This window comes from Hydra vulgaris, chromosome 07 (genome assembly GCF_038396675.1).
Source record: "Hydra vulgaris chromosome 07, alternate assembly HydraT2T_AEP".
NCBI lineage: Eukaryota > Metazoa > Cnidaria > Hydrozoa > Anthoathecata > Hydridae > Hydra > Hydra vulgaris.
The window spans coordinates 41052741-41066660 of NC_088926.1; the positions used below are offsets into that span (position 1 = coordinate 41052741).

At 27.3% G+C, this 13920-nt stretch overlaps 2 protein-coding genes and 1 long non-coding RNA gene across 3 annotated transcripts; 1 reads left to right on the forward strand and 2 right to left on the reverse strand.

Moving 5' to 3' along the window:
- Positions 1 to 393: 393 nt before the first annotated feature.
- On the reverse strand, positions 394 to 2018 carry LOC136082185 (uncharacterized). The gene is made up of 3 exons (XR_010639476.1): positions 1624 to 2018; positions 1083 to 1228; positions 394 to 685 (listed from the first exon to the last, which is right to left on the reverse strand). It is a non-coding gene; the product is annotated as an uncharacterized LOC136082185 (long non-coding RNA).
- A 9231-nt stretch (positions 2019 to 11249) lies between these two features.
- Positions 11250 to 11813, forward strand: LOC136082797 (uncharacterized). Its single transcript, XM_065802221.1, has one exon. The coding sequence runs from the start codon at positions 11250 to 11252 to the stop codon at positions 11811 to 11813; it is 564 nt and encodes a 187-aa protein (XP_065658293.1).
- Positions 11814 to 12762: 949 nt separating this feature from the next.
- LOC136082798 (piggyBac transposable element-derived protein 4-like) lies at positions 12763 to 13701 on the reverse strand. Its single transcript, XM_065802222.1, has one exon. The coding sequence runs from the start codon at positions 13699 to 13701 to the stop codon at positions 12763 to 12765; it is 939 nt and encodes a 312-aa protein (XP_065658294.1).
- Between the last annotated feature and the right edge of the window lie 219 nt (positions 13702 to 13920).

Below are 13920 nucleotides of genomic sequence, written 5' to 3' on the forward strand. Positions count from 1 at the left end.
GTGAAATAATGCGTGCAACTTCTGGTAAATGTGTTGTGATTGAATGATAATATATACCATACAGTTTATTCTTTGTGATTTTAATAGGACTATTTCCTATCACTAAGCGACAAAGAAGGATGTGTTGAAATGCCAAGTTATATAATCGAAGAATTGCCTTTGGTGACCTGCTTTGTGATGGTAAATATGCAGATTTGACTAGTTCTATAATATTCTGCAAAAATTCTTTTACATTTTGCGTGCAGATCTCTTTCAAGGAATCATATACAACAATTGTAGATAATCTATAATCAGCCCCTCGCACATTATCCTTCTCACCAAAGCATAATTTAAGGCAATTTTTGAATAACTTTTTTTCTGAAAAATTTAGTATTTCAGGAAGAACAACCCAAATGTTTTTTATATGACCTTTAATGTCATGAAGTGGCTCTATAGGACTGACCTCATAGTTATCTAGATTTGAGAGAACAAGTGCATTTAACTCATTGCCAAAGCACAAAGCAGGAGCTCTGGAAACACCAGCAAGGTTTTGCTTTAGAAGTTGTTCTGATTGTTTTTTGGTTCTTTTCACTCCAATATTTTTATTCAGTTTGCGTACAGATATTTCCAAATCAAGGCTGGAAATGCTAAGTTTTTGAAAAGGAGTTATTGCTTTTGCTGTTCTTCTTGCAGGACCAATAACAACCTTAAATTTAAAGTTAGTGATATAAAAAATATTTTGTAATAATAAATATTTTGTAATAATAAATATTTTGTAATAATAAATATTTTGTAATAATAAATATTTTGTAATAATAAATATTTGTATTTATAAATATTTAAGACATAATTATGCTGTGTCTTAAAATTATAGTGGAATGTAATTTCAGATTTAAAAATAGTTTAAATTTATGAAGTAGTTTCTTTCAGTTTTCGTTAGCTATTTAGTCTTTATATTTCCAATAAATATAATTTCATATCTATTCTGTCAGAGGTAAGATCTGTTTATTTAATTTAAGATAAAATTAACTTAAATTTAAGTTAAAGTTTGTTTAATACACAAAACTTGACATGTAACTTAATTAAAAGCAATGTTACTTTACTTTTTTCCTTCTCTCTTCTAATGATAAGATATTATGCGAATAAACAATTGGAATATCTGTAAATTGGCTAACATTACAGCCGCATAAACATGGATAATGGCCACCATGAAGATTTCCGGCTTCAAATTGTATTTCTGGATGATCACCTAAATGATAAAATTTTATTCAGCAGTTCATATCTTAATTTACTAAATTTAATTTAGTAAATTAAGATATGGTCATATCTTAATTTACTTAAGTTACTTTAGTAAATTAAAATATGACCTTTATGAAACTTAAAAAGTAAAGTACACCTAGAAAGATGGTATCATTCTCTCCAAAAGATTGCTATTTCAAATTATTGCTTTTTCAAATGCTTTTTGTCTATTAAAAGTTCTTTATTTTCGTGGAAAGTATAAAAATGTATTAAATTTGAAAATAAAAAAATTATTAAATTTAAATTGATTTTCATGTTCCAATTTCATTCAAAGTCTTGACTTGCCCTGCTTTTAGTTAACTAAAAAGTAAACAATTACAACATATTTTAAAATTATTAACTTACCGTGAAAAAATCGTAAGACGTCGTGAACTACTTTGCCTTCAATATTTAGGGGAAGTGCAAATCTTTAATGTCTTCTAATCTAGTTTCTATATAAGATAATTTCCCTGCAATTGTGTCATTTATGCATCCAAATATGTATAAATGAGGCGTTTCCACTAATTCTTGAACGTTATAACAGTTACCAGTAAGTGAAAACATTTCTCTGTCATTATAGTACAGTTTCTCATCATAAATTGATTTAACAGTTAGTAATAAATGACCCGAGTTTAAAATCGAAGCATGATCTGACCAGATTATCAAATTTCTTCTATATATGCTTGTTGGATTTTCTCGAATGATTTTTTGTGATATATGATCTTCGAAAATCCTTTTGCATATTTCATACAATGAAATTTTTCTGCCTGAAATAGAAAATGAGGACGTTTCTAATTTTTCAATCTTATTAATAGTAATTGTTGGGTATTTTTTCTGTTCAATCAACGTTCCTAAAATATATTTTCCAAAAGTGATATTTTGATTTAAATCCTCTTTAATCCTCTTAAATGATCGTGGGATTGGTACAGAGATTCCACTACCTACATAAAAAAATTATTTCTTGATAAAAATCTATAATTTATAAAATTCTTGTCGTGACAAGGCAAATGAAACTGTGTTTGTTATTTTCAAAGTTTAACCTTTTTACTTATGTAGGCAATTACTTAACTACTCTAAGGTGCTTTACAGGATATAGCATGTAGGAATTTTTTATTCCAGATCTAATAAACGATGAGAGGGAGTTAATAAAAGGGTGTATTGGTATAAACCAAAATCTCCTCAACAAATCGAGATTTACTAGATTTTTTAAAGGTCGACAATTTTTATAGTCTGTTTGGACTGAAAGTTTTTACTTTTATCAGTGACCGATATATATTTTCTAATTTTTAAGTTCGATTTTTACTGTTTATTTATTTAGTTTAGAGATATTGTTTAGAGATATAGTTTTTTTTATTGATAAAAAGTAAAAATTAATAAGCGAGGGGGGGGGGGGGGAAGGATTTTTTAATAAACTTGAGGTGGGAAAATTTTCCGAAAATAATTAAACGCCACCCTCCTCCTCATATTAAGCGCCTTAGAGTAAAAACAATACCTAACAACTCTTCCTTTAGTCCAGCACTTTAGTAGAGGATGAGTTTTGTCTACAATCTGTGTCAAAAAAACTTTTAAATTTTTTAAAGATTTAGATTTAAAAAATTAACTACACTCTACGAATAAACAAAATATGAACATTTTAAAAGTCTATTCAAGTACATTCTTGTTAAGGGAACAAATTTCTTACATCTTATTGCGATGATAAAAATTGAGCGCATAATTAAATTTATCTATTAAGTTTACCTGATATTTATTTTATATGTTTACCTGACAGCTTATTGAGTTTTCTTCTCGTTCTAATTTTATTTAGTTTAGTACCGCTAAAAGTGTTTATATCAACATTATTTTGTTCCAAGAACTCACGAACAACCATGTTACCGTTTGATCCCTGAATTTTGTATTTCCTTGCCAGTGCGGAGAGATTAATCTAAATTAATGGTTGTTTTTAATTTTGCATTTCTTTGCTAGTGCTGAGAGATTAATCTAAACTAATTATTATTTTTAATTTTATATATTTTGTTTTATTTTGTATGCAGAAACTTTTGGTAATTTGTTTATTCCATTATATTGATCTACGTTATTTATTTAAATTACAAAAATTAATAAGATTCCTATACTTCAGAGCCTTTCTTCATTTCCTGTACTTCATTTAACATATTGACTTTGTTAAAATCAATGTTGTCCTGATTCGGAGAATGCCTTTTTCTCTTTTTGCCAATAGCATTGCCTTAATAGTTATTTAAATAAATTGAAATTAGACAAATTTAGATATAGAAAATTAAAAAAATAAAGTATAGGTTTAAGAAAATCTTATTTAGATCATACCAATGATAACCACACAATAATTATGTATAATTAAATACTAAAAAAGGTAGTTTCTCATATCATTCCATTTCTTCTAACCCTTTTAATACTTCAGCTCTCATATAAAAACACTCAATAACTTTGGCCATATTGATAAGAAGTTACTTGTATCAACTTGTTTAAATCTATATTTAAGCTAATAAATTACCAAAAAAATTGCTTACAATTAAGCACTGTATTAGGCGCAAAAAAGAACGATAAAAATTGAATGATCAACATCGGCTTATCTAGGACTTTGTCCAGGGAGGGGGGAGTGTCGTCCGACCCGAAAAGAAAAAAAAAAGTTCCCTTTTTTTATAGATAAAACCACTGTTTCATATGATCATTTAGAATGTTTTTAGAATAAAGGTTATTAGATACTTTGCTAATAAATATATTAAAGGGATATAAAAAAACTCAAAAAAAAAACAAAAAATGTTGCAGTAATATAACATAATTAGTAACAACAAGTAACATTTTTAAAATTTTTTAAATTTTATCAATATTATTTTGAAGTTAGACATTTCTTAGGGTGGTAGTTACATATTTTTACCCCCCCTTTGAATCCGCCCGTGATGATCAATACTGTATACTTAAACTAAATTAATCAGCGCCATTATTCATCATTGTTTTTAATAGCTCAATCAATTTTTTTTACAACAGTTAACAATATATTTTGTTTCATATCATAAACTTTTAGTGATTCTAAATCAATTGACTGGATGATTATTGTTAAAACAAAATGAATAAAAAATTATGATAAATTAAATAAAGATAATTTCAATACAAATCAAATCCTATTTAACAAAAATTTATTATTAGAATCTAAACTATTACTCCAATAATATCACAAAGGATGTTTTCAAAACCAATCGCATAGGTTTTTCCAATTCATTTTGATGTATATAAACATTCGACAATAACCATAATCTTTAAACTTATTTAGCTGCTTTTAATAAATTTATGTAAATTACTTGTTAATTCAACTAATGTCCATGCATTTGTTGTCATTGATTTATAATGTATTTCGAATAATAATAATTTTACTACAAAAGAATTTAATAAATCAATTTCTATTTCTTCCAGACAAATCGGTTAAATTCGTTATGTCAACAGTCTACTAAAGACTACTGCTGATTTTATTAATTTATTTATTTTCAATCTAAATCTTTTTCTTTTTTTCAATATTTTCATTCTTGTTAAATAAACCATTTTCTTTTTTTTCATTTTATCCACAGTTTTATTTATCTTTACTATACAAATTAAACATGCTATCAATCAAATTTTAATGTGTTATATTTAAGCAGGATTCATCCTCCATTAGCAGGATCCATCCATCAAGCAGGATCCATCAGCATCCAGCAGGATCCATCCATTAAGCAGGATCCATCCATCCATTAAATAAATTACATTTCTATATAATTATAAAATATACTTGTAAATAATTTTTTTTTAGTTATATAGTAAGCATTGTAAAATAGTAATTGATTTCTTTGACCAGAAAGTTCCATCAACTACATTAAAAAATAAAAAAAATTATGAAAAGTACTCAAAATATATTTGGCAACTAAAAGAAAAAAATATTAACTTCAAATTAAACTGGTCTATTCTAAAAACTATTCTAAAAACTGCGCCTACCTATAACAACATTTCCAAAAAATGTATACTTTGTTTACAAGAAAAGTTTGAAATTATTACTTATTTAGATATAGAAAATTTACTAAATAAAAAAAACTGAACTAATTTCTAAATGCAGACATGAAAATAACTACCTTTTAAAAATTATAAAAACAAATGACTAAACTTATTAACCAAATTTATTTGATTCTATTATTAATCAATAATTTGAAATAATATATATATATATATATATATATATATATATATATATATATATATATATATATATATATATATATATATATATATATATATATTTATATATATATATATATATATATAAATATATATATATATATAAATATATATTAATTCTATTATTAACCAAACACAAATTAAAAATAATAAATTTATATATATAAATATATATATAAATATATATATATATATATATATATAAATTTATATATATATATATAAATATAATATATATATAATTATATATGTATGTATATATATATATAAATTATGTATATGTATGTATATATAAAAATTTATATATATATATATATATATATATATATATATATATATATATATATATATATATATATATATGTATGTATATATTTATATATATATGTATATATATATAATAACCACACGCTCCATTTTGTTTATTACGAATAACTTCCACCGACAGAAACCATAATGTTTATACGGATCAAAAAGCCTTTCAAAACATAATCGCTAAGTATTACCGAATTCTCGACACTTCAGTGTTCGTCGTTGAAAGAAATAATCAAACGTCGGATTTTCTACACTACCTTCTGAATCAAAGTATGAAAAAACAATATAATTCAATATCGATGTCATTTAGGTTGTAGATAACTAGAAAAGTTGTAATAATTTTTTCAACTTAGCCCAACTTTTTCTAAGTATTATTCAGCTCAGTCAACAAATTTTCAAAAATATTTTTTTAAGAAAAGAAATCATAGAAGGTAGGACGAACCACCATAAAAATTTGGACTGGCCTTAAATCACCTGAGCACCAACAGTTTTTTTATAGAAAATTCTGGACCTTTTCTTCATGAAACGTATCAATATATATTAAACTAGACTTTTAATCCTTGCTTTTTATTTTATGTTCAAGAAATGATTTAAACAAAAATGAATATAACCCATTTAACAACTAGGATTCAGCATTAATACTACAAAACATATAATTTTATAATATAAACGAATACCTTTAACAGCATTAAAGGTATATTTTGATAAAAGTAAAAGCGATCCTAATATAAACTTTACAATAAATTTTATACATTATTCTTATTATTCCTAATAAAACCAATATAGCTGACTCAAAAAGTCTACTTATATGGCTCATTTAAAAAATAATAGTACACCAATATAAACACTTACGAAAATGAAAACAAACTTTTATAACATGATAAAAATTGGTGCATATGTTGTCTGTAGATACACCATATTTTAAATATAGTTTCAGAAAGATCGATTTAATGAATAATATTACTTGACAATATTAACTTATGTTTTATTAGTTTTTTGCTACTTATACTATGAACCAAATCTTATTATTCCTACATCACCCTTTGCTTTCTATAAATTAATTGATGGGTTTTTTCGTTACTGCCTCGTTTGATTCCTTTTTCTTAAGCGTGAAAACCCTGACAGAGTACAAAAAAAGGTTTTTGTGCTCCGGCATAATTTAGCTTCAATTCATTTTTGTAAACTAGCTATGGAATGGTATAAAAAGAATAATGTAAAATTTGTATCTGAAACAGAAAATCCTCCAAACTGCCCAGAATTGAGAGTTATTGGAAGTACTGGGCTATATTAAAATAAAAATGAAAAAAATAAAAAGCTTTGCAGAAACATTAAAGATATTAAGATATCATTTAAAAAAGCATCAAATGGTTTTGATTCTTATTCTGTGCACAAGCTTATGGGTACCACTAAAGCAAAAGCTCGAAATTTTATTACATTCCCACAGGAATATTGATTTTTTTTAAAAATTTGATCTTCTTATTTTATTATATTAAAATTATTACTTGGTTCGAATTAAAAAATGAGGAGTACTTTTTTTTAGTTGTTTTTCTACTTGTATTTTGTGTACACGCTTTATAGTACTCCTTATTCCGTCTATTTAAACATCAACTTTTAAATTTATTACTATCAAATAGCATTCATCGTTTACATTTAAAGAAATTTTTTTTCTTTAAATATGTATACTGCATCTCTTTAATGGTGCTTAGTTTTTAAATTGGTAATACGGTTCAAAAACCTTTTTTTGTACTCTGGATTATTATTGTTTCTTTTATAAATTGACCAACCTTGATAGAAATCCTGAATAGCAGTTTTGACGGAATGTTTACTATAGGGCCCCAAGAAGTATCTTTTGCAAGGTTTCAAGTTTTTGATGTGGTAGACACTGAATTATTTAAGATTTAAACTTGCATCAGTTATCATTAAGTTACATCTCCAGTTAAATTATGAGTTCAAACTAAATTGAAACTTTTAAATGCTTTCAAATTATAAAACTCTTTTAGAACATCCCATTATAAAAAGCTTTCGGCATACACTTCTATCAGATTGGCCCCGAAGATAGATTCTCAATTAAATGTGAAGGGCTGCTGGTCACTAAACAGACTTTATCACGACAGTTTTAAGGATCTTGAAAAGATGGTTTGCAACTTCTTTGAGGAAATGAAATTTTATCAAAGCAATGACTTCTAACTTTGATACATTGTCAGGCCCGGTGATGAATGACTATTGATTGACATCACTAAAAAGCTTTTTCAGATAAATAAGCTCGCCGGGTTGCTGAAAAGATTCAAAACTGGATTTGATTAAGACCAATTTTTGCATGTTTAATGAGTATTTTTAAGTGAGCAAGGCACATTTTATTTTTAAAAATTTTTCTTTCACCTAAGTGTATAAGTTGCTTATTTTAAAGCCCCACAGGTTAAGAAAAGTAGTATATATACGCAATCTGAATGATTAATTTTAAAAAGGAATCCTGTGGGTATTTGTTGAAAAATAAAATAAAACATGAAAAACCACCAGATTTTCAAAAAATCAACTGAGTTTATAAAAATGTTGCGTTATTATAACAACATGAAAATCGTTTTATTGCAGTACTTTTTAGAGTATTTTAAATATCAAAACTTACTCTGAAGTGAAGAAATTGCAAATGTAATTAAGATTTCACACATTGTAAATTAGAAATCGTAATATGTAATTAAGAATACATAAATTTTATTTATGTAATCCTAAAATGTAAATGAAAAGGCTTAATTTTTAATTGTGAGTTTACTATATAAGCTTATAAGCCATTATAAAAGGTTTTCTTGAATATAAATTTGAATAAGTTACTAATATCAGTTCAGGTATTTGTATTCACGCGCAATAATAAGGGAATTGAAAGATCTTTGCTTGCTTGTCAATACATTATGATCCTAAATTCTGCTATTATATTGAGTACGTGTCAAGATTTATATCACCAAATTAGCTTACATACGCTTTTGTAACAAAGAGAACCAACTTGTAAAATTTTTCGGCATATAAGCATTCAACCAAACAAGTAAAAAAGAAAACATTACTTTTATCTTCACCGAATGAAAGTAGTGCAACTAAGTATATTGAGCAAAATGACAATTGGTTGACTCTGGCGCAGAATTTAGGGGTCAAATATAAGTTAGATTTCAAATGGATTTGCAGCAAAGTCGCAGTTCAAATTTTATTAAAAGAGATTTTAAAAATTGGCTGAGGATCAAAACAAAAAAAAAGGACAATTTAATATTAGCGTTTGCACAGCAACAGCAAGTTACTTAGAGGCAGATTGTTTTCATTTAATAAAGTGCACCAAGTACTTTATACAATAAACAGTAATGATAACAAACAAAAAAGAGCTGAAAATATTAAGAACATCCAAGAAAAAATCCCATTTTGTCATCAGATAGTTTGGTTGGATGCAACAAATTTTAATCTTATTTGTAGAAAACACAAAGTCGTTCAAAAGAGGAATGAGGAGTAATGATAAAAATGTCTGTTTTAAAAAGTGAAAACATCAATAAGATTGCAACTATATCAAAAACAAATGTTGTCATGACGGAAGCTTACCGAGGATTGTTTAATGCAGAACATTTTACCGAGTAGATGTTGCCAATGTTACACCAGTTGGTTACTTCCGGGAATCTTTTAGAGGATTTGGTCATCGTAACAGACAATGCTGCATATCACTGCTGGAAAAGGTGTTTCAAAATTCTCCAGCTCAGTTGTAATTTTAGGACTCTAGAGCCCAATATCAAATCCGGTGAAAACACTCTGGTCTAAAATTATAAGTAACGTTAAAAGCGCTATTTTTATTCCATCTGTTTTCAGTGCTGGAATTGTAGAACAAAGAATGAAAATATAAGGTAATTTTTGTGCACGTATTGCTCAATTTACAAAAAAGCATTACTTAGGATTTTAAATATTGAAGATGCCCAAGTTGGTGTTTGACTGAATATATTAGAATGATTGTTTATCATATTTTTGAAATTCAATTTATATCTATATGTTTCTTTGTAAATAAATAAATTGTTATTTATTTATTATTCATCTGATCTCTCAAATGATTTTTTCACAAACAAAAAAAGCAAAAGTTCTAACTAATTGTATCTATCTTGTGCAAGTAACATGCCTTAGCTTTCAAAATCAAGTCATTTCTTTAAAAAATATGGTTTTATAAATTTTATATTAATAATGGCTTACTAAAGTGCTTTTCAAACTTTTACGTAATTATTGATGAAAAATTAAATATATAAGATATATTTATAAGGTTAAGTATACTATTGAAAAATTAAAACAAAATTGCAATTCAATTTCTTTAAGCAACTAAACTTGATTTTGTAGATATCTATATATAAATATTTTAGACAAATTTTATTAACTTTTTTAATATTCATTATAAATCTTTGTCTTGCTGAGTATAAAATGAGAAAAAGAAGCTCATATATATACGTATATACATACATACGTACATACATGCAACAAACACACATGCATACATACTTACGAACAAACATGCATTCATACATACATACATACATACATACATACATACATACATACATACATACATACATACATACATACATACATACATACATACATACATACATACATACATACATACATACATACATACATACATACATACATACATACATACATACATACATACATACATACATACATACATACATACATACATACATACATACATACATACATACATACATACATACATACATACATACATACATACATACATACATACATACATAAATACATACATGTGAAAAGCACTTAGAAGAAAATAGTTAGAAGAATCATAGATTTAACGGGTGATGCGGAAGTTATCGGACAAACCCTAATTTCATTATTTGAGCATAATAAGTAGTTTTCGTGGTTTTATGCGTAGGCATAAACGTTCTATAAAATATAAACTTTATTATTTGAAACACAATTACACAAAAAAATGAGGTTAAATGCAGCTGAACGAGAATTTTTTCGAAAGCGACTAAAAATGTTTTTTGTAAATAAATCTAATATAAAAAAAAAATAATCGTAAATCATTTTGAAAAGGAAGGATTTGCTCAAAGTACAATATATTATAACCTAAAAAGACTTGAAACTGTTCAATCGTATTCTGATAGAAAGCACCCTGGTCGTCCGACATCCTGGACTAGAGAAAAAAAAGCCTAATTAAAGAGAGACTTTTCAACAATCGAAAAGGGGTCAGTCAGAGAAAAATAGGTATTAAATTCGGTGTAAATCAATCGACAATTGGCCGTCAGTTAAAAAAAAGGAATATTTAATATAGAAAACGTGAAAAGACTGCAAAATACACTATAGAACAACAAATAAAGGCAAAGAAAAGAAGCAGGAAACTAGTTAACTAACTCTATAACACAAAATCGCTTCTAGTCATCGATGACAAAAAATACTTTTGTTTTGCAGGGGACAATATGCCTGAAAATTCTGGATACTGCACAAACAATATAAAGACATGCCCAGAAAGTGTTCGTTTTGTAGGAAAAGAGAAATTTCCAAAAAAAATATTAATGTGGATAGCCATATCTGACCGTGGTATGTCCGAGCCATTGTTTCGCACTTCCAAGACTGTAGCGATTAATTCATCAATCTATATTAATGAATGTTTAGAAAAACGACTTCTTCCATTTATTCACAAGTATCATGGAGACTTTGACTATTTATTTTGGCCAGATTTAGCAAGTTCTCATTATTCTAAAGATTCTCTAAATTGGATGGACCAATATGTCTATTACGTTGAAAAAGAATCCAATCCCCCAAATGTGCCTCAAGCACGACCAATTGAAAATTTTTGGGGACATTTGGCACAGAAGGTTTACGAGGGAGATTGGCAAGCTTCAACAGAGCAAGTTTTGATTGATCGCATTAAACTAAGACTACAAGAAATTGAATTAAACTTTTTACAGTCGGATATGAAAGGCGTCAGAGCAAAATTGAGATCAATTGCAGATGGTGGTAATTTTTCATATAAAAAATAATATATTTTAATAAAAAGATAAATGCTTTATTTAAAAAAATATAATATTAGTTTGTTTTTTTATTTATAAATAAGTTATTGACGTTTTTATTTTGTCCGATAACTTCCGCATCACCCGTTATACATTAAATATTATTGGTGTTTTGTAACATTGTATTTAAGATTTTCAAAATCTTATTTTTTATTTGTCTTCTCTTTTTTCTTTCTTTAGTTTGATCTATTTTATTCTCTTAAAAAAGTTGGTTTATTTTTTAATGGGTTATTTTGTTTTAAAAATTTCAATTAGTTACAATTAAAACAATTATACGTTTTTTGTGTGGTCTTTTTACAAAGTTTTTTTGCCTTGTTAACTCTTAAAGGACGGGAAAAAAAAGTTACGTTAAGAACGGCTGGGGTATTAAACTACCCCAACTAAAAATATAGGTTTTTATACAAAATATGTTGAATTTTTTAGATTAAAATGCGTGCTTTTAACAAAAATATCAATTTTCTGAATTTTTTTTTAAATAAAAGTGATATTTGAGACAATTTATTCAAATAAAAACAAAATATATCTTCTATATAAGGCAACTATTGCAAACAATTTTGCTATGAGCCTTGCAAACAGAATGGCTACATGATGCACATTGCAGACGGGTTTTTCTATCATGAACACGAGGACACATATAGCATCTTTTTATATGCTGCTCTTGTATTGGTTGACCTTGATTTAAAAGGCTATTTTGTGCAATTACTTGGCGAAGATTATTATTTGCAACTATTTGCGGAAGATTGTCATTTGCATCAAATTTTTTAATAAGACTTTTTGATAATTCTTTAAAAAATTCTCTTCTTCTGTGAGAAGCCCCATTTTTATAATTTGGGTGAATTGATATGAATAAAATTAAAGCATTGTATGCTGCAATATCCAAAATATTACAAAACATTGTAAATGGCCATCGGTTACTCTTTCAGCGACTCGAGTAGCACCTGACAACCTGGTCTAATGTGTCAACTCCACCTTTATATTTATTGTAATCTAGAATAATACGTGGTTTTTCATTATGGTCCACAACAATGTCATTACTGTGATGGAAGGTTGGTAATAATATTACTGCTTTGTTTTTCTTAGGTACATAAGAAACTATTGTAGAGTCATTTTGAAAACCAAAAATGCTAAAGTAAACTGGTCGATGTAAGGCTGGCAATAACTTTTTTGGTATTTCTCCTTTATTTTTTTTAATGGTGCCAGTGTATGTCATTTTACGCCCTAGCAATGCACGTGCAAGATGAATGTTTGTAAAAAAATTATCAGCTGTTTTGTGTCTACCACTTCCATTTAAGTGATCAGTTAGTTCAAGAACTGCTCGTGTACCTTGTCCAACATCACGTGCTCCATTTACTCTACCAATATACGGTTGCAAGTTTATGCAGTAAGAGGTTTCAGCATCACATAATATCCATATCTTCATTCCATAATTTCCTGGCTTAGTAGGTATAAACATCTTAAATGGACAACGTCCCCTAAATGTAACTAGTTGCTCATCGACAGTGAGATATGCACTTGGAATGTAGTTGCTCTTACATTTAGTAATAAACATTTCCATTATATTTCTTAAAGGTGCAAATTTGTCTTCAAACCGTCTTTGATTTCGTGTTTCTCTCTCATCAAATCGAATGCATCGTCGCAAGTTAACAAATCGATCTCTTTGCATTGAAGCCGAAAATATTGGTATGCCATCTAATTTACTCCAAAGTTCTTTTATGCTTTGGTTTTTAGAATGGAACACTCCAGCTAAAAGAATAACTCCAATAAACTCATAAAGTTCATTTACTGTTGTGTCAATCCATCCTTCTAGTCTTATTCTACGAGCTTCAGCATTAGTGCAGTTGACAATAATTCTAATCATTCCTGGTGTTATAAAGAGTTTAAAGGCAGTATCCACACTTTGGCCGCAAACCTGAGCCGCAAACCTTGTTGGGCCAGTTGGTTGTCAAATAATATTGTGTGCACGTGGCTGAGCAGCATCTACACATGGAAGTTTACTCCAAATTTCCTCACCATTCTTTGAAATCATGTTTTGATTTAATATGTGATTTTCCTGAACAACTTCTTCATCACTTTCATC

Excerpts from the sequence above, each read along its gene's own strand:
- LOC136082797 (XM_065802221.1), top strand. The coding sequence starts at position 11,250 with ATGCCTGAAAATTCTGGATACTGCACAAACAATATAAAGACATGCCCA.
- LOC136082798 (XM_065802222.1), bottom strand. The coding sequence starts at position 13,701 with ATGATTAGAATTATTGTCAACTGCACTAATGCTGAAGCTCGTAGAATA.